The 26,681-nt window shown below is 48.6% G+C and overlaps 2 protein-coding genes across 2 annotated transcripts in view; both read left to right on the forward strand.

Moving 5' to 3' along the window:
- Positions 1-505, forward strand: part of LOC106895463 (peroxidasin homolog) — a 48,147-nt gene extending 47,642 nt beyond the window's left edge. The window contains exon 8 of the mRNA XM_014954899.1: positions 501-505. Within this exon, the coding sequence (XP_014810385.1) occupies positions 501-505 (5 nt within the window). The remainder of the gene's footprint in view (positions 1-500) is intronic.
- A 289-nt stretch (positions 506-794) lies between these two features.
- On the forward strand, positions 795-24,004 carry LOC106895475 (peroxidasin homolog). Its single transcript, XM_014954910.1, has 19 exons — positions 795-1,057; positions 3,167-3,284; positions 4,865-5,034; positions 5,469-5,616; positions 7,181-7,350; positions 7,767-8,039; positions 8,184-8,300; positions 10,011-10,169; positions 11,472-11,584; positions 12,852-13,008; positions 15,091-15,199; positions 15,965-16,122; positions 17,354-18,857; positions 19,314-19,448; positions 20,070-20,278; positions 20,885-20,999; positions 21,361-21,454; positions 21,783-21,900; positions 23,192-24,004. The coding sequence occupies exons 1-18, from the start codon at positions 859-861 to the stop codon at positions 21,876-21,878; spliced, it is 4,044 nt and encodes a 1,347-aa protein (XP_014810396.1). The 5' UTR covers positions 795-858; the 3' UTR covers positions 21,879-21,900; positions 23,192-24,004.
- Positions 24,005-26,681: the final 2,677 nt, after the last annotated feature.

Consider the following 26,681-nt stretch of genomic DNA (forward strand, 5'->3'; position numbering starts at 1 on the left):
CCCAAATTTTTTTTTTTTCATGCTATGCATTTGGGGTTGGGTTTTTTGGTTGGGGTTTTTTTTTTTGTTTGGTTTTTTTTTTTTTTTTTTCCCAATGGCCCTGGCCCATCTCCTTTAAAACTGTCAGTGGGGAAGGAGGCATCAACTAATCTCCCTATAATCTTTATTTATCCTTGTGCATAGCACTGCACATAGGAATGAGGTCAGTAGAGGGAAAAGCACGGGTGCACTGGGAGGTCACCAGTGCTCCATTCAGCATGGATCAGGGTTATGGTGCAGTAATAAAAGTTCTTGTAGTTGTGCAGAAATTCTACAACCTCTAGCAGCTGGTCACAGGAAGAGATTGATCTGATGCACACTAAAACGAAGGAGGAGGGTTTTTTGAGCATGGAAAGCTCTAACAGAGGTGGTGTTATCTGCTGCTCTTACAGAATTCAGTAAAAGTTGAAATCTCCATCCTGGGGGAAATACCAATATTTTGGTGTCTCTCTGTGCCTCAGATTAAGCCCAAAAATGCGTGATCCAGTTTAACAGAGTAATTTTCATTTGAAGCTGGAATGGCTGATGGGTAATGTTAGTTTTTCAACTCAATCATTCTAACTTGGTTGAGCATCCCGTTTAAACGTTGTGGGAATGAAATATCTCAAATTTTCATTTGGGTTATCACAGAATGATATGGGGTTGGAAGGGACCTCTGGAGATCATCTAGTCCAACCCCCCTGGCAGAGCAGGTCCCACCCAGAGCAGGTTGCACAGGAACGTGTCCAGGCAGGGAAGAACAGCCAGGTGATCCCTCTCTCCAGAGGACCGTTCCCCTCCTGTGTCCCGGAGAAGGAGGCAGCGCTCGGAGGCTGGGAAATGACCCTGCTGTTTCCTTGGTCTTGCAGGCGGCTGGACTCCAACGCTTTGCTTTGTGACTGTGACCTGATGTGGCTGGCAGAGCTGCTGAGGAAATATGCCGAGCAGGGCAGCATCCAGACAGCAGCCACCTGCGAGGCACCACGGGACCTGCACGGCCGCTCCATCGTCACCCTGACCGCCCAGGAGTTCAACTGTGGTGAGTGAGCTCAAACCCTTCCACTGGCCACCCTCAGCCCAGGGAGTTGGGTTCTGGTCTTGGGAATCTCTTCCTCCACCCCATTCCCTCCTTCTTCCCTCCCCTGGCATCCTGCTTTCTCCCTCCTTTTGCTGCCAGAATGGAAAAGTCCCAGTGGGCTCCCACCAGTTATCAGGAGAATGCAGAGAAAGTCTCATGGGGGTTGGAAGCAGCTCTGTTTTGGCTGGCGGGGGTCAGCTTGGTTTTTAAATAGAGTAGGTCTAGTAAAGGACCTGCTGAGGCCAGTGGTTAAACCAGCAACCAGAAGAAACAACTTTAGGTCCTTTAAAGGACCTAAAGGACCAGTGGTTAAACCAGCAACCAGAAGAAACATCCCACCTTGGGATGAACAGAAGGGAGGGCTGTAAACACAGCTGGAAACCTACACGAACTCTTAGTTGATATGTAGCGGAGGGCTTTGTTTGGCTGTGGCCATGTAGTGATGTTTATGTATTAGATGATTTCTCACTGGAAAATGCAATCTTGAAATGAAAGGGTTTGTTCTGAAAAATTTCAAATTTAAATATGTCAGCTAGAGAAAGACAAAACTCCAACTTTTAAGTGCAGGTGTCAGCGGAGGGTGGCACAAGAGCTGGCTGTGGTTCCCTGATGCTTTGTTGCTGGTAGAGTCAGTTTGAGACATTCCCACTGGGCCGGGCCAGCTCTCAGCATCCCTCCTGGATATGTCAGTCCAGCTGTGTGCCTGGCCACGCAGTGAGCCAGATGTGTGACATCAGTTGGCTTTTGAAGAACCCTCCCTTAAATTCTGATTTTCTCCTATGATCTTATTATTTAAAAAAAAAAAAAAAATCTTGACCATTTCACAGCTTAATTTAGGGCAGAGCCATGCAAAGAATTGGCACAAAGGGGTCCATAACTTCAAGGCTGGCGGGGCCCGGGGGGGGGAATAGGAAGGATCTAGAGAAAGCAGCTGGGGACACATGGAGTGGGATCTGCTGCAAGTGGATGTGCCGCACGACGAGCTGTCCCCGGCACACACCCGGTGCCACGGTACAGCCGTTAATGTAAATTTGTTCTGGTTTAGGCATGGGCACACAGTGGGGTGTCTGTCAAATTAGCCAGAGCACCTGGTGGGAAGGTTTTGCTGGCATTAGGATTTTATGCTGGTATGGTGCCAGCTGGGGAAGACAAACGATGTATAATTCAGCGTGGAGCTCTGAGGATGCAGGCAGCTGATATCTGAGTCGGTACGAAGCCTCCTGACATCGAGTTAACCCACTGCTTTTTTGGCAGATATGAGCCCAGCGGAGTAAATCTGCGCTGGAGCAGCATTTTGTTACCATGGGGCTGTGCTGGGTTTGGTCCCACACTGGCATTGCCCCTGGAGACAAATTGCCAAGCCACTAACTTGTGGTGTAAGGAATAAGGGCACAGACCTTCCACTGGAGAAGGTGGCGTGAGCCCAGCGGAGCAAATCTGAGCTGGAGCAGCATTTTGTTACCGTGGGGCTGCGCTGGGTTTGGTCCCACACTGGCATTGCCACTGGGGACAAATTGCCAAGCCACTAACTTGTGGTGTAAGGAATAAGGGCACAGACCTTCCACTGGAGAAGGTGGCAGGTTCTCACTTCATTTTATGAATAATCCAGCTGGTTTTACTGGATTGCTGGAGATGGTACACATTGTTAGATGGGTAAGTCTTCTGCTGAATTGAGATCAAGCGTTCCAGATCACGTACATAAGTTCCTTCCCATTTTAGCACATCCTTTGAATGTTTGACTTAGTGCTTGAGTACATCTTAAAGTCAAGGTCCCTTCCAACATGACAGTTCTGTGATTCCATGAAAGTGGCATTTTTCAGTGAGAAATTATCTAAGTGTAAAGAATAGCAGTGTAAGAAACGCAACACATTACCACAGTCAAACAAAACCTTCAGCTATGTATCTACACGTTGGTGAGAAGTCTTGGGGTGGCTCTGAGAGGGTGCCATTGTCCAAGGGCTCCTCTAGTTCCTGCTCACTCCGGGGTTGCGTTACCCCCTACACCCTGGTTGGGCTGTAGGTGCTTTTGTGCTGCTCTAGACCGGGTTGTATTAAAACTGTCTTTTGCAGAGAGGCCTCGCATAACCTCCGAACCCCACGATGTCGACGTCCTCTTGGGAAACACGGTTTATTTCACCTGCAGGGCAGAAGGCAACCCAAAGCCTGCCATTATTTGGCTGCACAACAAGTAAGTCGCACATAATGAGCCCTGGGGTAGCAAAGGTTTTCAAGCACCGAGCTCTTTAGTGACTGCCTGTAATTACAAAAGCTGTTTCATCCAACATTAAAAAAAAAAAAAAAAAAAAAAAAAGAAATGGATTTTCCATGGGTTGTTTTTACCTTTTTTTTAATAGCGTTCTCTGGTGACCACATAATCCAAGTGGTGTTTTCATCTGCATTTGAAATGTTTCATCTGCATTTGTAATGGATTCCAAGAGCTTATAACTTTCCCATAAACATGCTCTGCAGGCTGAAAGCAATTGTCTTTTGATCAGAAAAAAAAATAAAATTAGTATTTCATGTTGCTCTAAGCCACCATGCTTGCCATTTATTAACTGCTGAAATACTTCTAGTCTCTTGGTTTTTCTCACTGGAGGCCTAGCAGGCTGGGAGAATGGCTTTTTTTTTTTTCAAAGGGAAAAATCACTGCGCTCCACTGAAAGGCAGACCTTGCAAAGCAAATTCTCATTCTATACAACAACGCTGAAAAAAAATATATGGCCATGCTGGATGCTAAATTGTTTCTGGGAAATGCTACGCAATAAAATATTCTGTACTCAAGCAGTTGCCCACTGTGGAAGTGAAGTAACTTTGCTGCTTTACGAGCTTCTTGTCTGTGGGAGCTTGAATAGGGCTCGGTTATTAATAAAAATGATCAATGTATGCTTCTTCAGCTAACTCCCCACCAGGCAGAGTTTCAGCACGGAGCAAAAGTTTATGGCTGAGTTAAGTCCCCTGGAAGGAAGGTTTTGTTAGGGAAATGCTGGCAGGCTCCCAAAAATAGCATTGTAAGAGGGGTAATGATAATAAATGTTCCGCAAACGAGATATGACTAGAGCGAGGAGACATCAGGGGAATTAAATAAATGCCCAGCAAGCATATTAGTTTGCATAGTGGATTCAGCCTTTGTCCTAGGGGGAGAGAGGTCCCTTCTCTCTCTTCAATCATCTGCAGCCGTCCAAGATTCCTTCGTGCTGGGACAAATGGGATGCAGCAGTGGGACCTTCTGCCGCAGGCTTGGATCCAGGAGTCGCAGGTCATTGTAGAAAGAAAGAAGATGTTTCACAGCTCTTGGGTTGGGTTGGAGTCCAAGCTGTGCTGGGGTCCCACAGTGACTTACTCAGAGCTTTTTGCCCCCCCCTGAGGCCTTTGAGCCCATTCGGATAGAAACGGCTGCACACAATAACAATATTAATTCATTATTATATTTGCACTTAGTCAATAATGAGAACAAGCTTTGTGGGCCTAGATGCCCTGACAATAGCAACGATGCTATTGCATGGGAACAGTGTGCTCTCCCCACGGGCTGTAAACGTCGTATGTAATCAGTGGTGAGAGGAAAAGTAGCTCACCCAGGGAGTAAAGCAGAGCTGGAGCTGGAGTTCAGTGCAGTAAATCATAACTTTTGCTGTAAATTTCGTGAAGTCTCAGAACAGCTCCAAGGAACACCAACTTCCTGCAGTGCACGCAAAGCCCCACCAGCAGCTGGAGGGAAGACCAATGGTCTTTTCTCCTTTCAGACTTTGCCTGTTTGTGGCTGTTTTTCAGCAACGAGATTGACATGAAAGATGACAATCGCCTCAACCTCTTGCAAGACGGTACCTTGATGATCCAGAATACCAAGGAGTCCGACAAAGGCGTCTACCAGTGCATGGCCAAGAACATAGCTGGGGAGGTCAAGACACAAGAAGTCGTTCTGCGCTATTTTGGCACCCCATGTAATTGAGCCTTGTGCACCTCTTGAAGGCCCAGCTCGGGTTGGGAAGAGAGTGGCCAACGGTGTAGTGTGGTCTGAGCTTTAGGGGGTTTCTTCATGGGGTAGAAAACTGGGGATTTAGAGATTGAAGGTAATTTGGGGCTGGAAAGGGAGTTTGGAGGCTGGGATGAATTCTGCAGCACAGAGGTATCATGGGTGAAGGAGACACAGGAGTGGGGATGCTCCAGCACTAAGTGACCAGCTTGGGGAGGTGGTAGGAAGAATTAACCACAGTCAAACAAAACCTTCAGCTATGTATCTACACGTTGGTGAGAAGTCTTGGGGTGGCTCTGAGAGGGTGCCATTGTCCAAGGGCTCCTCTAGTTCCTGCTCACTCCGGGGTTGCGTTACCCCCTACACCCTGGTTGGGCTGTAGGTGCTTTTGTGCTGCTCTAGACCGGGTTGTATTAAAACTGTCTTTTGCAGAGAGGCCTCGCATAACCTCCGAACCCCACGATGTCGACGTCCTCTTGGGAAACACGGTTTATTTCACCTGCAGGGCAGAAGGCAACCCAAAGCCTGCCATTATTTGGCTGCACAACAAGTAAGTCGCACATAATGAGCCCTGGGGTAGCAAAGGTTTTCAAGCACCGAGCTCTTTAGTGACTGCCTGTAATTACAAAAAAAAAAAAAAAAAAAAAAAGAAAAAAAGAAATGGATATTCCATGGGTTGTATTTACCTTCTTTTTAATAGCGTTCTCTGGTGACCACATAATCCAAGTGGTGTTTTCATCTGCATTTGAAATGTTTCATCTGCATTTGTAATGGATTCCAAGAGCTTATAACTTTCCCATAAACATGCTCTGCAGGCTGAAAGCAATTGTCTTTTGATCAGAAAAAAAATTAAAATTAGTATTTCATGTTGCTCTAAGCCACCATGCTTGCCATTTATTAACTGCTGAAATACTTCTAGTCTCTTGGTTTTTCTCACTGGAGGCCTAGCAGGCTGGGAGAATGGCTTTTTTTTTTTTCAAAGGGAAAAATCACTGCGCTCCACTGAAAGGCAGACCTTGCAAAGCAAATTCTCATTCTATACAACAACGCTGAAAAAAAATATATGGCCATGCTGGATGCTAAATTGTTTCTGGGAAATGCTACGCAATAAAATATTCTGTACTCAAGCAGTTGCCCACTGTGGAAGTGAAGTAACTTTGCTGCTTTACGAGCTTCTTGTCTGTGGGAGCTTGAATAGGGCTCGGTTATTAATAAAAATGATCAATGTATGCTTCTTCAGCTAACTCCCCACCAGGCAGAGTTTCAGCACGGAGCAAAAGTTTATGGCTGAGTTAAGTCCCCTGGAAGGAAGGTTTTGTTAGGGAAATGCTGGCAGGCTCCCAAAAATAGCATTGTAAGAGGGGTAATGATAATAAATGTTCCGCAAACGAGATATGACTAGAGCGAGGAGACATCAGGGGAATTAAATAAATGCCCAGCAAGCATATTAGTTTGCATAGTGGATTCAGCCTTTGTCCTAGGGGGAGAGAGGTCCCTTCTCTCTCTTCAATCATCTGCAGCCGTCCAAGATTCCTTCGTGCTGGGACAAATGGGATGCAGCAGTGGGACCTTCTGCCGCAGGCTTGGATCCAGGAGTCGCAGGTCATTGTAGAAAGAAAGAAGATGTTTCACAGCTCTTGGGTTGGGTTGGAGTCCAAGCTGTGCTGGGGTCCCACAGTGACTTACTCAGAGCTTTTTGCCCCCCCCTGAGGCCTTTGAGCCCATTCGGATAGAAACGGCTGCACACAATAACAATATTAATTCATTATTATATTTGCACTTAGTCAATAATGAGAACAAGCTTTGTGGGCCTAGATGCCCTGACAATAGCAACGATGCTATTGCATGGGAACAGTGTGCTCTCCCCACGGGCTGTAAACGTCGTATGTAATCAGTGGTGAGAGGAAAAGTAGCTCACCCAGGGAGTAAAGCAGAGCTGGAGCTGGAGTTCAGTGCAGTAAATCATAACTTTTGCTGTAAATTTCGTGAAGTCTCAGAACAGCTCCAAGGAACACCAACTTCCTGCAGTGCACGCAAAGCCCCACCAGCAGCTGGAGGGAAGACCAATGGTCTTTTCTCCTTTCAGACTTTGCCTGTTTGTGGCTGTTTTTCAGCAACGAGATTGACATGAAAGATGACAATCGCCTCAACCTCTTGCAAGACGGTACCTTGATGATCCAGAATACCAAGGAGTCCGACAAAGGCGTCTACCAGTGCATGGCCAAGAACATAGCTGGGGAGGTCAAGACACAAGAAGTCGTTCTGCGCTATTTTGGCACCCCATGTAATTGAGCCTTGTGCACCTCTTGAAGGCCCAGCTCGGGTTGGGAAGAGAGTGGCCAACGGTGTAGTGTGGTCTGAGCTTTAGGGGGTTTCTTCATGGGGTAGAAAACTGGGGATTTAGAGATTGAAGGTAATTTGGGGCTGGAAAGGGAGTTTGGAGGCTGGGATGAATTCTGCAGCACAGAGGTATCATGGGTGAAGGAGACACAGGAGTGGGGATGCTCCAGCACTAAGTGACCAGCTTGGGGAGGTGGTAGGAAGAATTAGCACTGGGGGAATTGCTCACATGGAGGATTTGGAGGTCAGGGAAGAGCCAGGGGACTGCTAGGTGGGCTGCATGAGGAGTCCGAGCAATTCTTGCCCATAACTGAGGAGGCAGCAGGGCTTCTAGTTTCTGAAGCACTCATTTCCTTCCAGCCAAGCCCACTTTTGTGATCCAGCCGCAGAACACTGAAGTACTGATTGGGGAAAGCGTCACCTTGGAGTGTGGGGTCTCTGGGCACCCCCACCCTCGCATCAGCTGGACCCTTGGCACGGGCTCTCCTTTACCGCAGGATTCCCGTTTCGCTATCACCAGCTCTGGGGGACTCTTCATTCAGAACGTCACCTTCTCAGACCAAGGACAATACAACTGCAATGCCAGCAACACTGAGGGATCCATCCAGGCGACAGCAAGAATCATAGTGCAAGGTGAGGAGTCCCAGGCTGATGATTTTTCTGGGATAAAATGCTATCTTTAAGCCCTGTGACTGGTTCTGCTCCCACGAACTGAGAATTTACCCAAAATTGTTCCCTAAGTTTTTCCTGCTGCTCAGTCATTGCTTTTCCCTCCAGATTCTCCCAGGTTTCTTCTCACCCCCACTGACCAGACAGTGACTGAGGGACAAAGTGTGGATTTCCCCTGCTCTGCTGAGGGTCACCCTCCTCCTGTGATTGCCTGGACGAGGGCAGGTACTGCCTCACTTGGGGTTTCTTTCTCTTCTGGGCTGCTATCCATGGGGTGTGGGTGAGGAACAGCCAAGCTGCTGGTCCAGGGTAATGACTTGCAGTGGTGACAGAGGACAGATGGTGATCAGCACAGCCCTAGTCACACTAGGAGGTATGTCAGAGATCACCAAGGATGACGTTAAGCACTGAGGAAGGAGCCTCTTAGGTCTTTGACACACCAAGTCATCATGACAGAAGGAAGAAGTGTGCTGGTTTTCATCAGTATGAAAACCCAAGGAAAGCCTCAAACTTCGTCCTTCCTCCTTCCTTTGAAAAGGCAGGGTCTGGACACTCCCAAGTTGGTGGAGATCACCATGTAGCAGGTCTCCATCATCGTCATTGATTTGCTTCTCTTGGGGAGCTCATTGCAGGAGGGCACCATTCACTGCTGACATAATTCTGAGGTTCCTTTTAGTTTAGGAAAGACCACTTTGGGTCAACAGGTGGTGGTAAACTTTTAAAGTCTGTCTCCATCATAGTCATTGATTTGCTTCTCTTGGGGAGCTCATTGCAGGAGGGCACCATTCACTGCTGACATAACTCCGAGGTTCCTTTTAGCTTAGGAAAGACCACTTTGGGTCAACAGGTGGTGGTAAACTTTTAAAGTCTCGGATGATTGTTAGTGCTGGCTCCACTGAACTGATCCCATCCAACACTTTCTGGGACAGAAGCCAATAACTCTTGGCCCAGAGGCCCTCCAGCTTTTCCTTATGCTTCACAAGCCATAATTAATGGTTTAGAGCTGCAGAGAATTCGTGGCTATTGTTTTCCAGCTTCCACAGCAATAGCCCTGACGTGGAGTTATGAAGGACCAGCTGAAATTCTCCACCACCATGTTCTCCATCTCCTTTAACCTGTTTTCCTCCACTGCCCAGATTTTAGAATATATCTCTTAGAGATGTGGAAAGGAGCACAGTGACAAGGAGTAAGGTTAATAACTGCTTTGCAGCCAGGTTTGCTGGGTCACACAGCAATTCAACGATCAGCCAGGCTTTCAGTGCTTTCACAGAGGGCTTGCTAAGAGCAAGACAAGAGGAGGAGAAGTGATGGAGCATCGCTCATTCTCAAAACCACTTTTGACAGTGTGGGGAGGATTCAGATTCCTTTTGGTATTTGGGATGAATAAATAGAGGCCTTATTTGGAGGCAAAATGGAATATTAAAACAAAGAAGTCACTAAACTGAGAAGTTCTAATAATTCTGTTTGGGTTTGGTAAAGCATTTTAATTTTGAACTTTTCTCCTTAAATAGAGGAAATATTGAAACGACGCAGTTTCCAAACCGAAGAAAATCAAAATACCAAATTAAAAAAGACAATGCTAGATGTTTCCATGTATTTGATTAAACAGCCAGTTTGGATAATTAAACACAGATTTGCTATCCATCAGGTGTCAGCAAATCTACAGTTTGCACTAAGAAAAGGCTTACAAGGAAAGAAAAAGGGGGTACCAACTCCTTTCCAGTTGCTCAGACAAGACAACTCAGTCATGATCCTGGGGGTGGGAGGAGCAGCATCAATCCTGTTCCTCACTTAGCGAGATGAAGATGGCATTTCAGGGTGGCTGATGTCATGTTAGGGAAAGAAATGAACTTTTGAGCTGTCACAGATACCTCCAGTGATGGGAAGAGGGATCTCACTGACAATTAACAAAAATTCCACTGCTTGTTTGAGCAGGTGGGCCACTGCCGAGTGACCGGAGGCACAGCATCCTCTCCACGGGTACCCTGAGGGTGATGAGGGTGGCTTTGCATGACCAAGGCCAGTACGAATGCCACGCCATCAGTGCCATCGGGGTGAGGACCCTCCCGGTACAGCTGTCGGTGACCCCACGAGGTACGCTGGTGAGGCTGTGGGAAATCAGGGCTGGCAAATGAGCATCATTAATTTAACGTTATGGTAAATGACACACTGACAAGGCAGGGAATCGCCCTGGTTCCTATGGGAGGGGATTTTGCTTTTCCCTGGGAGCAGATGTCTAGCCGTGAGAGCTCCATCAGTTGGTGGGAAACTTCAAGGAGGTTTCCAGAGTGCCAAGATTTATAAAGTGGAAGAAACTGCTTCAGTTTTCCTTGGAAATTTATCTGATAGTCTAGAAAAAGTATAACTGTGGGAATGAAACTCAGCTGGTGTGACCAGGAACGGGATGGGATCGGTGGGCACCTGCAGGAATAAGCACTTGGGCAGGATTACATGATCAGAAATGACCTTCAAAGCCCGTCAGATGAGCCCTGATATCCGTTATCTGGCCAGTTTGAGTGAAAAATGGGGCCCTTTAACGAGTTTGGGAGTTGTTATTATGAAAATTATTTTGGTAAAGGAAAGAAAACAAAGAATTTTTGTCAGGAACTTTACAAAAAATTGTATTAAATTCTTAGCAATCTTTCTTTTGCTACTTTTACATTTTAGCCTTCCTACAGCATGAATTGTAACATTCTTTTCTTAAATGAAGTGTTGCAGAACAAAATGTTTCCTTCTCAGGAAGATTTAACCCTGGTTCTGGATACAGTTGTCTTAAACATTAGCTACCAGGTCATAGGTTCAATCTAAATTTAGATATTCTAAAATCAAGCTGCTCTAAGATACAAGTCACACTTGTAAGTTTCTTTTCTGTTCCCATATAAATAATTGTTCTAAACAAGCAAATGTCCCTGCTCTTTCACAAACATGGCAGGATTTTACTAATGGTAAACTGGAGGGAAGGAAACTACCTAGAAACATGAAATTAGCGCTTCAAGCACAAAATTCACAGAACAGTTTAGGACCAGCAAGATCAATGTAATTATTTAATCTAATCTGATTAACACCTGCCAGAGAGCCTCCTCCTGTTCATGATCCCTGTTTCAGCTGGAGCATCTTTTCTAGAAAGCCTTTGAATTAAAGATTTTAAATGACAGAGAGCCCAGTGCGTTCCTATGTAATTGCCCCAAGTAGAGACCCACAGAAGCAGGAAATAACGAACATAAATTACAGAGGACTTGGTGGAGAGAGCGTGGGTGAACTGACACCCCTTTGAAGAGCCCATGCAGCTCTGGTTTCCCCACGCTGAGATGTTTTGCACTCCGATTTCTCTATTTTTCAGTTTTTTTCGATTTCATTTCTTGCACTTGTGACTTATTTCCCCCCCGTGTCGCACAGTGATACCCGTGTTCCTTCATCCCCCCCAAGACGTGGTGGCAGAGACGGGCCAGGATGTTGCCATTACCTGCGCTGCCCAAGGAGATCCACGGCCCACCATAACCTGGGTCAAAGTAAGAGATGACACCGTGTCCTCAACTGTCACTGGGAAGCGGGATGGCTCCTCCAGGGGGGCATTAAAGGACTCTCACATTAAACGCCCCTCCCAGCTCAACCAGTTGAATCCGTTTGTGCAATACACATGGAAGGAATTGTGTTTGATGAAAATTTAAGGACCAATATTTCCACTGATTTGGGTTTTGTAATGATCTGAAAGAATGCTGCTCTTTCCCAGTCTGAAAGCCTTGCAAAGCACATTCCTGTTTTCTCTTGTTGTTTTTTTCCAAACAAGTAACTTGAAGCCGGTGACCTTCCAGGATGTTAGAAACGCTTGATTGACTATTCCTGGAAAAAAATGAAATTTGGGGTTTTTTTTCTAAGTAGTTGATCCTTATTTCCAGGATTCCCACTGGTGGAACAGGATGATGCTGGTTGGCTCCAGCTTTGATGGGGCAAGGCACAATCCCCCACAGTCATACTGTAGCCTGGCTGCTCTTTTCGAGAATTCATTAGATGAAGCTTTTCAGATGTTTTCCTGCTGTGCTGTAGTACACCACCTGGGACCTTCCCTGGGACCTGTCCCACCTGTGTCCCCCATTTTTCAGGGGAAAAATGCTTGAACCTCAGTTACCCTGCAGAGGGTCTCATGGGATGTGACCTTGCAGCTTGCCTTGAGCTCCAGCCAACAGTGGGAGCAGAAGAAAAGAGCCTGGGAGGGCTCTAGCGTGGGGCAGGGCAGCAGAAAGGTGTTAAAAAATGGGAGAATAAAAAAGTCAAACCTGAAGGCCACTTCTGCTACCAGCCAGGTTGAGAGGTAGGGTTGAGGGTGCTGCTCGTGGCAGCCCAGAGCCAGTAAAAGCTGGTACCTACAGCTCAAGGCCAGCAAAAATCCATTGGTTTCATGTTGGCCCAAAATTGAAGACATTTAGACTTTTTAATGTGCCATGAAACTTCTATGACAGTGTCAGGGCACAGCACTTGCTCCAGCCAGGCCATCTGTAAGACATGCAGGGAAACGCATGGGGTGTCTGTGCCCCACAGTGAGTGCCTGGAGGTGGACCAGGGCGAAGAAGCTGAGCAAGGACCCCCTTGCAGTGGGTTCAAGCCGGAGCAGATGTCCTCGGATGGCTTTCTGGTTTCTCTGGAAAGAGCAATGCTAACATCTGGTGGCCACTTTAGCTCATGGCATCTGTCTGCGGGTTGGCTGAGCAGGCTGAAGGCTGGGGTGGTGGGAAGCTTTCTGTACCTTGACCCCTTTTCTGTCTTCTGATGGTGCAACAGGAGGGGATCCAGATCACGGAGAGCGGCAAGTTCCACATAAGCCAAGACGGGACCCTTTCCATTCAAGACCTCGGCGTGGCAGACCAGGGCAGATACGAGTGCATAGCAAGAAACCCCTTTGGCTTCACCTCCAGTGCTATGCAGCTCACCATCACCGGTAGGGTGGCTCCTGTCCTCCTCCTGAGTCTTCTCCTGGTCTTGTGTAATGAGGGGCTACACTGTGTTGCTGCCTACACTTTGAAGAGATAACTGCTGTAATTTCTTTAGCTTCTTTGCAGACAGGTCCCTTGTAGGAGCAATCAGTGTTGCTCCATTGTGTAAGCCCATGCACCTCCCAACTGCTCCTCGCTGTTTTCTAAGTTGAGCTGCAGGTTCATGTGCTCTGGCAGCCCAGAAAGCCCCCTGCACCCTGGGCTGCATCAAGAGAAGTGTGGCCAGCAGGTCATGGGAGGTGATTCCACACCTCTACTCTGCTCTCTTGAGACCTCACCTGGAGCACTGTGTCCAGCTCCAGAGTCCTTAGCACAGGAAGGACATGGACCTGTTGGAACAGGTCCAGAGGAGGGCCAGGAAAATGATCAGAGGGATGGAGCCCCTCTGCTGTGAGGACAGGCTGAGAGAGCTGGGGATGTTCAGGCTGGAGAAAAGAAGGCTCCAAGGAGACCTCAGAGCCCCTTCCAGTCCCTAAAGGGGCTCCAGGAGAGATGGGGAGGGACTCTGGATCAGGGAGGGGAGCCATAGCATGGCGGGAAGGGTTTTAAACTGTAAGAGGGGAGATTTAGGTGAGATGTGGGGAAGAACTTCTTTGCTGTGAGGGTGGTGAGAGCCTGGCCCAGGTTGCCCAGAGAAGCTGTGGCTGCCCCATCCCTGGAGGGGTTCAAGGCCAGGTTGGAGGGGGCTTGGAGCAACCTGGTCTGGTGGGAGGTGTCCCTGCCCAGGGCAGGGGGCTGGAACTCGATGATCTTTAAGTCCCTTCCAACCCAAACCATTCTATGGTTCTTCCCCAAAAGCCAAAGTTTTTTCCTTAAACCACCTCCCTCAAGCCGAGCTGTCGGTGTGTGTGTAGTCACTGCCTCTGCTGGGAGGGAGAAACTGATTAAGATGTGCCAACACGCTCAGAAGTCACTCTCTGCCCGTGACCTCGCCTGCCGGGGGAGGGAGAAGGAGAACAACGTTGTCGCTGAGAAGATGGGGTTTTAAATGTTTGCTCAGTCCCTCGGGGGTGGGAAATGAGGCGCTGGTTTTCAAGCTGCTGCTCCGTGCATTAGGGGAGCTGCGATGAATAAAGAGGAGCAGAGCTCCTCCACGAGCCAAGCCAGAGGTCGAGAGTGGAAATTGTCCTTCTCAGAGGGTGAGGAAGAACTGACGTGGGGAAAAAAAATCAAAGGCGAGCAATAAGGTTAAAAAATTAACTAGAGAGCTATTCCTTGAGCACCAGCATGAATAGTGAGTGGCTTATTAGGTGAATTTAGTATCATCTTCTATACAGGGATTGTATGCAAGGAGCTGAGAATAATTGAAATTCTTTGTTGTTTGAAATTATTCCTGAGGTAATTTCTGTGATTTATTCTTGATTGGTACCTCATTTTCCAGCCGGCTATTGCAAACACTGGTAGCCAAACTGGAGCTGGTTTGTTCAGCTGTGACAAAGACTCTGGCTTAAAACCTGAGTTCTGTAGTAATTGTTAAGAATTCATGTGGTTACTTCTGAAGATATTCAAACAACAGCTTTCTTTTTTGTTTTAAAATGACGTTATCTGATGTGTTAGTGCTAAAGTTGAACTGAATTAGAAGTGTTCCACAAATGGAAAATTTATGTATGAAAAATACATTTAAATGAATGTCATGAATTTTAGACGTTTCTTTTGTGGGAAGCAAACACATTATTTTGGTTTAACCCGCTGTGATTTTCACATTTTCTTTTTTTCCAGTTCAACCACCAACCAAAACAGGCATTGATTTGCAAAGCTGTACAGGAGCAAACTCTGAATATGTATCCCATAGCCATCTCCTGAAAAAATAACTTTCTTTTTCAGGCAGTTAATTTCTTCTTCAGAATATGTATTAAAAATTAAAAATAAAAATTATTGGTGTTTATGTTGAAAATGGAAACAGTGTTTGATCTGCAGTGGAGTAACTCTGAGGCTTGTACTGGTGCACAGATTCCTTTGAGCTTGGAAGACAAATTAATATCAAAGTAAATTTATCATTTTTTGTCCTTTCTTTCTGCTTCGGAAAGCCACGGATGTGGGTCGGAGCGGCGACACGTTTGTAGCCACGTCGCTGCGGGAAGCCATCAGCAGCGTGGACCACGCCATCAACTCAACACGCACCGAGCTGTTCAGCAAGTAAGTGTGAAACGCTGTGATCTGAGACTTCAAACAGAAAAGAGATTAAAAAAAAAAAGACAATGAAGCTTCCTCAAACCTCATTTTATCATTGACAACCCGCAAATGAAAGCTATAGTATTGTTTTGGGTATCGGAGGTCGAAGCTGCACCACATAGATGTGAGGATGTGATAGAGCTTCGTAACAAGCATTTGGGATTCTGGAAATATCTGATACACAAATATCACCTCTTATTGGCACTTATATCTGCAGCTTACATTTTGTCAGCTGGAGCTGGCTCCAGAGACGGGGCATAGAAAAGAAAATAATCTCCATAGTCACTTTATAAACATAACTGACTTCGTGGAGGGTGAACAGAACTAATAATACAATAATTCTAATGATTTCTTCAATGAAAAATGACTTCCTGAGTGAATGGTAATTCCCTCCTCTCCCACCCCAATATATGTTTTTATTGAAAAGGAAGACAGTTTGTATTAAGCTTAAAACCTCTGGGTTTCAGCTGTTGAAAAGTGAAAAATAAATTACCATGGCAGAAGAAAACAGAGATGCTGAGGAAATTAAATATGTGTGTTTTGCTGGGGAAAAATATCCTTTCTTTAATCATCCGCAATATTCGGGCAAGTCACCTTGTTCTTATGCACTAATTTTGGGGGTTGAGCACCAGACCAGGCTTAGAGCCTGACTCCTGCTTCCTGTGGAGACTCATTGCCCTGAACAGTGGATTTTAATGCTCCTGCATCACTTCTAACTCCTCGAAACAGACGTCCCAAGACGCCCAATGACCTGCTGGCTCTTTTCCGTTACCCCCGGGACCCCTACACCCTTGAAACAGCCAGGGCTGGTGAGATCTTTGAGAGGACCTTGCAGCTGATTCAGGAGCACGTGCAGCAAGGTCTGATTGTGGATATGAACGTCACAGGTAGGAGAGATTTTCTTTCCCTTCTTCACTTTGTGTGCGGGATTAAATTAAAGCAACAATTGTAGTTATCCAGAAAGTTAAAAAAGTGCAGTTTTGGGTGTGTCTAGAAACACGGTGTCTGGGTTGCAATGCTCTCTTCTACCTCATGGGTTTCATAACATCCTCAGGTCTTGGGGTTACCCGGAACACAGGAAAGTGATTCATTTCCCCGTTTTGCTAGAGATTTCTTGACTGGCTATGAACGCCCTAAGCTTTAAAAATATTTAGTCATTTAACTCACAAAACAGTACCTTCATGGATCTGAGGCTCAGTCCCTCAGCATCATGGTCAGAGATGTTTCCAGCCCTCCAGGTGGCCATGAGAATAATGCTGAAAACCATGGAGTGTCGGGTGCTGTAAGAGAGGAACATCACTCCTGACTTTCTCCTCTGTCTCTCTACTGCTTTGACCTCTTCACTACAAACCCAGTCGGGTTCTAGCCACTCAGCTTCCTTTTATTGAGGCAGGATAGTGAGCAGTAAAGCAATATAATGCCAAAAATAACTGGTGAGGTCCAAGCATCCAGCAGCTGGACGCCAAACCTTGCTAGCTGAGACTTCCTTGCTATACAACAGACATTCCTACGTGTTTCTACCTATACATGTGAGTCATCATGGAGCAGGCATGTACGTTTGGGGCCTGTAAATATTTTTGCCTGCCTGGATGTATTCCTGGCTGTGAGGAGTCTCTCTCCAGGCTGCAGGTCTCGTCTGGGCTGGTCGGGCTCCCAGCCTCTCCTCCTCCTCGCCTTGCCCAGCATTATTCAGCGCTCTCGCGTGGCACAGTGCCCTGGCTGCCACCCACAGCTTCCCTGCTGCCCGTCACGTAGGGTTTGGGTGGTCAATGGTGCTCCAGGTGGCAGGAATAACCCAGAGAGATGTAAAATAAACCCAGGGTGGAGACCGAGACCACCCCGCAGTTTGGTCTGCAAGTCATAACATTTCTGGTTTCCACCTCCGTGCAGTTTATACTGAACTTTTTTCCCCCTTCTTTTCTTCTCTGTGGGCCTGGTACAATGCCAGGCTTCGTTTATTCCATCAAATCCATAGCAACACCACGATCCTGGTCTTCCCGTGCCCACCCTGACAGCCCCAGCAGTGGGTTTCACACAGAGCCCTGACACGGGGTGGTGGGAACCAGATGGCTACAGCGGCCGTGGTCTGACCTGGTGCTTTTGCCTTCTCCTTGGCAGGCTATCGGTACAACGACTTGGTGTCCCCTCACTACCTGAACATGATTGCCAACCTCTCAGGCTGCTCTGCCCACCGCCGCACCCCAAACTGCTCAGATATCTGCTTCCACAAGAAGTACAGGACCCACGATGGCTCTTGCAACAACCTCCAGCACCCAATGTGGGGTGCGTCGCTCACAGCCTTCCAGAGGCTCCTCAAACCCGCCTACCAGAATGGATTTAACCTCCCCCGGGGTTTTTCCTTGGCAGAAGATGCCAGGGACCTGCCCCTTCCTCTACCCCGCCTTGTCTCCACTGCCATGGTCGGGACTGAGACCATCACCCCCGATGACCAGTTCACGCACATGCTCATGCAGTGGGGCCAGTTTCTGGACCACGACATGGACCAGACGGTGGCAGCCATTAGCATGTCCCGCTTCTCTGATGGAGCACCCTGCAGCGAGGTGTGCAGCAACGACCCACCGTGCTTCTCCGTCATGGTCCCCGCCAACGACCCCCGCGTGAGGAACGGGCGCTGCATGTTCTTCGTCCGCTCGAGCCCCGTGTGCGGCAGCGGGATGACCTCCCTGCTCATGAACTCCGTCTACGCCAGGGAGCAGATCAACCACTTGACGTCTTACATCGATGCCTCCAACGTTTACGGCAGCACAGAGCAGGAATCGCAGGAGCTGCGGGATCTGAGCAGCCAAAACGGGCTGCTGAAGCAAGGGCAAGTTGTGCCGAGCTCGGGGAAGCATCTCCTTCCCTTTGCTGTGGGGCCACCCACTGAGTGCATGAGAGATGAGAACGAGAGCCCCGTGCCGTGCTTCCTGGCTGGAGACCACCGTGCCAACGAGCAGCTGGGTCTCACGGCCATGCACACGCTTTGGTTCCGGGAGCACAACCGCATTGCCACCGAGCTGGCGGTCCTCAACCCCCACTGGGATGGAGGCCTCCTGTATCACGAGGCGCGGAAGATTGTGGGTGCCCAGATGCAGCACATCACCTATGCCCAGTGGCTCCCCAAGGTCCTCGGGGAAGCTGGGATGAAGATGCTGGGTGAGTACAAAGGCTACAACCCCAACATCAATGCGGGGATTCTCAACGCCTTTGCCACTGCTGCCTTCCGCTTCGGGCACACCTTGATCAACCCCGTCCTGTACCGGCTGAACGAAACCTTCCAGCCCATCCGCCAAGGCCACGTCCCCCTGCACAAAGCCTTCTTCTCCCCTTTCAGGATCACCCAGGAGGGTGGGATCGACCCTCTCCTCCGCGGGCTGTTTGGGGTTCCTGGGAAAATGCGGGTCCCCTCTGAACTCCTCAACATGGAGCTGACGGAGAAACTCTTCTCCATGGCACACTCTGTCTCGCTGGACTTGGCTGCTATCAACATCCAGAGAGGGAGAGACCATGGCATCCCACCTTACAACGACTTCAGGGTCTTCTGCAACCTCTCATCTGCACAGGAGTTTGAGGACCTCAGAAATGAGATAAAGAACTTGGAGATCAGGGAAAAGCTCAGGAGGTACTGTAGCCTGGACTTGGAGGTATCAAAATGACTGGAGATCAGTCTGTGAGACATTTCTGCTCCTCCCAGGACACCCATCAAATAACCTTCCCAGATATTTCTTCCCACAGATGCTAAGATAGGGTAATAGCTGTGGTTTAAGAACGGGGTAAAACAAATGAGGTGTCTCCAAGTGATCGGTCTGGTTCTGAGTGGAACGTCATCAAGCGCTGCTGTGGTGTAGTCTGGGAGCAGATTGAGCCTTGGGGCTATTTTCCAGTGAGACTAAACTGCACCCCATCTGCACTGGCTGCCTCTTTCCAGGGCATTGTCTTTTAGATAAGACCATTATAAATATTGTCCAGATGAGTTCCTTACATACAAATTTCCTATGATGTGATCAGATTTATTTTATCTCCACTCTTCAATAGTCAGTTAACTTTTGGTTTTTTATTATTACCTCTTTTCTTGCAGTTTATATGGAACTACTAAAAATATTGACCTGTTCCCAGCACTGATGGTGGAGGATCTTGTCCCTGGCACCAGAGTTGGACCAACACTGATGTGTCTGTTAACGACGCAGTTCAGAAGGCTGAGGGATGGAGACAGGTATTATCATCAGAGTCAACCAGAAGTCGTCTTCTGTTTGGGGGGATTTGCTCCCTGTGAGCAGGAAGAGAATTCGTAATTTTTTATTATTTCTTGTCTTACGATACGAGGAAGGGTCTCCTCTGTCCAGTGCATTTGTGAAAGGACTCATCACAGTTACTGTCAATGTGTCCTTTCCTGATATAATGATTCTCGTTTCACTGCAGGACATTGAGAATGTGCCCAATGTCTCCTGAAAATGCTAAAAAATATCTGCAGGCCCTTCCTTCTCATTCCTATTTGCTACTTGTGTGAATAATAAACGTCTTTGCCTGATGATGCACTTAGGGCAGGAGCATTGTTCACCTGTGTCTCAGCCTGCTTCAGCAGAGCTGTCTGAGCCCCAGGGTTTCCCTGCCAGGGGCTGTACCTGCAGGTGGTGGCACCTTGCAGCTCTGACCAACCGGATCCATGGGTTCAGAAAAGGGCAATCTATGTTTGCCTGACACCAGAATAAAAGCTCCTTTTGAGGAGTGTGGGTGCTGCCACAGAGATGTAGGGGAGATCTTGTCCCTCTCCCAGCCTCGGTCCCTGTCCTTCTCTCCTACTCCTGATTCATGCCCTGATTACAACCCACTGCAGATTTTGGTATGAGAATCCCGGAGTCTTCACGCCGGCGCAGCTGACTCAGATCAGACAGACGTCCCTTGCTCGTGTCATCTGTGACAACAGTGACCACATCCAGCAGCTCCAGAAAGATGTCTTCCTGGTGGCGTCATACCCACAGGGCATGGTTGGCTGTGATGAGATTCCCACGGTGGACCTCCGTTTGTGGCAAGACTGTTGTGAGGGTAAGGAATGAGGCTGCTCCACCACCGACTGACGTGGGGATGGCTCTGGGTGGCATTTGTCACATGCCACCAGCTTATAGGTAATGCCAGGAGCTGGTTTCATGGTACACCATGAGAACCGTGTGTCAGCAAATAGATGCATTCAGGAGTCCAACTGCCTGCCCGCTTCAGGGCTGACCAAAAATTAAAGCAAATTTCGAAGGGCATTGTCCAAACCCCTCTTAAACACTGACAGTGGCCAAAGGTCCACCTAGCTGAGGGCTTCTGTCTCTGGCAGCAGCTAATAGCTCATGCTGGACCAGGATGTAGGCACATGGTGATCCCTATCACATATCACTTTACAGATTCAGTTTGGAGCCTGTATAACTCTTCTATTAAACCACAGATTGTCCCTTTGTGCTATATTCTGGCTGCAGATGTCCAGCTGAGCCATGGGAATCCATGAATGATGGATTACACACCTTTGTTGCCTCCTCCTCTCCCACACAACAGATGTGTTGAGGGTGGATGGTGAAGGAGGGCAAGCGCTGCCTTGTGCTGCCTTCAATCCACATGGTTCTGCTTTAAACACAAATGATCACCACAGACTTTCCCTTCCTTCCCAAGACTGCCAGACACGTGGGCAATTGAGGGCTCTTTCTCAGCGGTTCCGAAGCAAGAGGTCTCCTGGCTTCAGCTACCCAGAAGAAAACCCTGCCAAGCATAAGGCTGCCTTCCCCAGGTGTAGTATCACCATTTCTTTTACCTCCATTTGATGAAGCATAAGAAAATGTTTTAATAACTCGGTCCATTCGGGCCTTTGAAATGGGCATTCTGCAGAGGTCCGGAGGTCAGGAGCATTTCTGTAGATAGATGCTGAGCTTGGTCAAAGTCCTCCAAGACTTTAGTGCAGAGCCTGACTGATATTTAAATATCTGGGCTGGGTGGCTGTTTAGTTGGCATCTCTTGGCAGGTGAATCTGGGAGTTGGGCCCTTCTGTTTGGTGCTTACTTGGAGGCTGATATTGGAGAAGGCAGAATGATTCTGTCTTCCAGGGAGCTTCCCTTTGCATAATCCCTTTTGCTTCTTATCCCTCACCCCAGAAATGAGGCACCTTCTCCGAGCCCTTCCTCCAGAGAGAATCTCGAGTCTCTTGTGGCTGAACTGGAGAAGACAGTTGCTTCCCTACGGAAACAGGTAAGACTTTGTGCCCCAACTCTATGGAGTCACCCCAGGAGTAGGATTTAGCTATTTGCTATGGGCAGCCTCTGTGACTTCTGCACCCTCCAGAGCCAAGGACAACCATCTGATGGGAGGGAAGTAGTGGCAGGCAGAGAAGCAGGAGAGTAGATGAAGCTGAGCTCAGTGAGCTCGAACCTCCACAACTGCAGGGTAAAACACAAGTCTGAGCCTCAACAGAGGGAACTTGGGGTGGTGCTTTCTTCTTGTGTTTGGGACAGGTTGGAGACTATCTGTGCAAGGGTGCAGGCTCCTCTTAGAGCTGCTGCTTTCTCGTCCCCACCAGGTGAATGCACTAGAGAGCCAGCTGAGGTGGCACCACAGGAACACCAGCACGCACGGACAGGGGAAGAAGACCGGAGAGAAAAGGAGAAAAAGATGACCACATTGCCTGTTCGTATTAGGTCAGTGTGTTTCTTTTGGGCTGGGGTCCAAGATGGGAATCAATGTGGTGCTGCTAAGCCTATGGTGGGATACCTGAGCAGTTCACATGCAAAAGAGACTGTTGCAGAAAGGACTGGAGCAATCTGGTGATGCTGGGACAAGAGGTAATAGGCTTGAACACAGCAGGTGAGACACTCATTCCTACCAGTAATGATCAGTGACTCACTGGAATGGGTTGTCTGGGGACGTTGTGGCGTATTATCCATTCCTGGAGGTCTTTTAAGAACTGGTTTGGCAAAGATGGGGAAAGACATAAGTATAGGATGGACGAGGTGGACTGGGTGAGGTTTCTCAGGCCTATTCTCCTGGGACTCCAGATAGGTTTCTTCTAGCAACACCTAATATCCCAACCCCAAAACCCAACAGCCTGCAAAGGACCTTTGCGGGGAGAGATACCACGGAGCACAGTGATGGAGTAGATGGACTGGTTCCTTCTCAGGACACCTGGGCAGATGGGGCAATCCATCATTTGCCTACATATTGACAGAGACTTCCCCCTCGACAACTGAGTCACTGTGTACCTCTCTCCTGAAAGCGCCAGCCCTCTGTTTGCTCGGCTCCAGACGAGGGGGTGAGGATGTTCAGGTGCATGTTTAAGGTCACTGGCAGCACCAGGCCAGCCTGGAGACCTCTAATCCCCTGTGTTTAGGGCCATGGAGAGCACAGGCTGAGGTTCCTCAGCCTGCTTTCCATGGAGATCCCTCCAGCCTTGAAAGAGAGGATGCACAACTAGCTGGCACCTGCCAGTCTGCAGGAGGTGTTTAAGGGTTTTTACGTGTTGCAAATGATCACTGCAGGGACAGCAGCAGAAGAGTTACACAGAAGCTTTGCTCTGGCAGGCAGTCTGAGCTAGAAGGAGCATCTCCTCGGGAAGGGAGATTACAGGAGAGGGCAAGCAGAGGCTGCTCTGTGCTGATAATCTCAGCAGAAAGCAGAAGGGGAAGCCTGGCGAGTGGTCATGCTGGTTTCCAGTCTGATTTGGTGTGTTGGTCCGTACAGATTTTCCAGCTGAGCAGCGGTTCTCCTGGAGAAATTTGACATAAATCACAGTGTGAGACACAAGCTGGCTTTTCCTTATCATCATTTGCAGATCCCCGCAGAGCACCCTAGGTTTTACAGGGTCCCTGAAAAGTATTTCTGTGGTTTTAAAGGGCTGTTGCTGGTTTTGTGCTGCCCCAGACGTGCCAGGCACTGTAAAAACAGCTCACTCTTGCCTCCCATAGAATTTTTCTCTCTTCTCTGCCATTCCAGGTGCCCTGTGACCTGCACTCCTGCCCTCCACCAGCCAGCCCAACCCACTCCTACAGGGCTCAGAAACAGCAGCCACGAGACCCCACGATGCTCTGCCTCCCCTCACACCTCCTGCACCTCTCCCTGTCCCAGGACAGCTCTACTTCTGCCTGTATCGAACCCTCTGCACTGTCCATGAGCCCCTCAGCCCCCGGACCATTCCCCTCTGGGGATGGGGACAGACCCAGCAGTCTGCCAAGACACCTCTTTCTTCCATGGTCCCCAGGAAACAGAGAGTAATTGGAGCTGCTTTCGTGCCACCATTCCACCCTCCTCCTCTTCCCACGCAATGCTGTCACCATCCACCACCCCTTGTCTGAAACATCCCACGGGCACCCAGCTGAAACAACTCATTAAGAGGCAAACATTTCTCAAATGTACTGTGGTGCCTGGAAGCATCTGGAGAAATCTGAAAAAAAAAAAAAAAAATAGAAAAAAAACCAAACAAACTTTGGAACCCAAAACAACCCCCCCAGCCATCTTCTCATGCCAACAGAAGGAACAAGAGGAACCTCAGGGCCCTGGCAAACGCCGTTTGGGCTGGGCTCACCGTCCCTGCCAGCAAGCACGGAGGTGAAGCCAAGGCTCAGGGAAGTCTCCCGGCTGTTTGGGTGATTTGGGATGGGGTGCCAGACCCGGCGATGCTGAGATCAGCCGCTGTGCTTTGCCAATCATTGGGTAACGAGCAGCGTGCCCTCGGTTACACGACCCTGCGAGTGACCTACCATTACGTGCCCGCTGCTCAAAAAACATTTTCCTCAGCACGACTTGTATTCTCCAACTTTCTGCCCCTTTTGGGGGGGAATTAATTTGATTTAGTTTCTTTTGGGCTGGGGTCCAAGATGGGAATCAATGTGGTGCTGCTAAGCCTATGGTGGGGTACCTGAGCAGTTCACATGCAAAAGAGACTGTTGCAGAAAGGACTGGAGCAATCTGGTGATGCTGGGACAAGAGGTAATAGGCTTGAACACAGCAGGTGAGACACTCATTCCTACCAGTAATGATCAGTGACTCACTGGAATGGGTTGTCTGGGGACGTTGTGGCGTATTATCCATTCCTGGAGGTCTTTTAAGAACTGGTTTGGCAAAGATGGGGAAAGACATAAGTATAGGATGGACGAGGTGGACTGGGTGAGGTTTCTCAGGCCTATTCTCCTGGGACTCCAGATAGGTTTCTTCTAGCAACACCTAATATCCCAACCCCAAAACCCAACAGCCTGCAAAGGACCTTTGCGGGGAGAGATACCACGGAGCACAGTGATGGAGTAGATGGACTGGTTCCTTCTCAGGACACCTGGGCAGATGGGGCAATCCATCATTTGCCTACATATTGACAGAGACTTCCCCCTCGACAACTGAGTCACTGTGTACCTCTCTCCTGAAAGCGCCAGCCCTCTGTTTGCTCGGCTCCAGACGAGGGGGTGAGGATGTTCAGGTGCATGTTTAAGGTCACTGGCAGCACCAGGCCAGCCTGGAGACCTCTAATCCCCTGTGTTTAGGGCCATGGAGAGCACAGGCTGAGGTTCCTCAGCCTGCTTTCCATGGAGATCCCTCCAGCCTTGAAAGAGAGGATGCACAACTAGCTGGCACCTGCCAGTCTGCAGGAGGTGTTTAAGGGTTTTTACGTGTTGCAAATGATCACTGCAGGGACAGCAGCAGAAGAGTTACACAGAAGCTTTGCTCTGGCAGGCAGTCTGAGCTAGAAGGAGCATCTCCTCGGGAAGGGAGATTACAGGAGAGGGCAAGCAGAGGCTGCTCTGTGCTGATAATCTCAGCAGAAAGCAGAAGGGGAAGCCTGGCGAGTGGTCATGCTGGTTTCCAGTCTGATTTGGTGTGTTGGTCCATACAGATTTTCCAGCTGAGCAGCGGTTCTCCTGGAGAAATTTGACATAAATCACAGTGTGAGACACAAGCTGGCTTTTCCTTATCATCATTTGCAGATCCCCGCAGAGCACCCTAGGGTTTACGGGGTCCCTGAAAAGTATTTCTGTGGTTTTAAAGGGCTGTTGCTGGTTTTGTGCTGCCCCAGACGTGCCAGGCACTGTAAAAACAGCTCACTCTTGCCTCCCATAGAATTTTTCTCTCTTCTCTGCCATTCCAGGTGCCCTGTGACCTGCACTCCTGCCCTCCACCAGCCAGCCCAACCCACTCCTACAGGGCTCAGAAACAGCAGCCACGAGACCCCACGATGCTCTGCCTCCCCTCACACCTCCTGCACCTCTCCCTGTCCCAGGACAGCTCTACTTCTGCCTGTATCGAACCCTCTGCACTGTCCATGAGCCCCTCAGCCCCCGGACCATTCCCCTCTGGGGATGGGGACAGACCCAGCAGTCTGCCAAGACACCTCTTTCTTCCATGGTCCCCAGGAAACAGAGAGTAATTGGAGCTGCTTTCGTGCCACCATTCCACCCTCCTCCTCTTCCCACGCAATGCTGTCACCATCCACCACCCCTTGTCTGAAACATCCCACGGGCACCCAGCTGAAACAACTCATTAAGAGGCAAACATTTCTCAAATGTACTGTGGTGCCTGGAAGCATCTGGAGAAATCTGAAAAAAAAAAAAAAAAATAGAAAAAAAACCAAACAAACTTTGGAACCCAAAACAACCCCCCCAGCCATCTTCTCATGCCAACAGAAGGAACAAGAGGAACCTCAGGGCCCTGGCAAACGCCGTTTGGGCTGGGCTCACCGTCCCTGCCAGCAAGCACGGAGGTGAAGCCAAGGCTCAGGGAAGTCTCCCGGCTGTTTGGGTGATTTGGGATGGGGTGCCAGACCCGGCGATGCTGAGATCAGCCGCTGTGCTTTGCCAATCATTGGGTAACGAGCAGCGTGCCCTCGGTTACACGACCCTGCGAGTGACCTACCATTAAAACCTAACAGGACCTGGAACAGAACCTCAAGTAATTAGATGTAATGGGCGCTCTCATTAGTGGGGGGGAGCTGCTGGTTTCTGTCAATTAGTGCGGGAGAACACGATGTGCAGTGTTGGACACGCGGATGAATGCAAAGTGCTGTTTGTGTTCATTGCTCCCAGGTGCTCTGCAGCTGAACCAGGACCATGTAACCACCTCTACGGAACAGCTCTTCTGGTTTTGTTGCTCTTTGAAGGTGCTTTTTAGTGGTGCTAGAACTAAAGTCCCTGTGTCCCCACCACAGCCCCAAATCCTGGGGGCAGATTGGTTTTTGATACATCCTTGTGAGGCTGGTCACGGGGATTAAAGATAAAATACTTGATCCACCAGATATCTGTGCCTTCCTTCTCTTTCTCACTTTTCCTCTATCCTCCCACCTTCCTTCCCACGCTGCAAGGACCAGAAACTTTTATGAATGTGTGCTTTTTTCTTTTCTTCTTTCTTTTTTTTTTATTTTTAGGTGTTTTATAGTACCAAAGGGATTTGAAGCAGCAGGGATGCTCCTGGAACTTAATAGGAAAATAAAACAAAAGATACT

The sequence above is a fragment of the Calidris pugnax genome, unplaced genomic scaffold, assembly GCF_001431845.1.
Source record: "Calidris pugnax isolate Ruff unplaced genomic scaffold, ASM143184v1 scaffold50, whole genome shotgun sequence".
Lineage (NCBI taxonomy): Eukaryota > Metazoa > Chordata > Aves > Charadriiformes > Scolopacidae > Calidris > Calidris pugnax.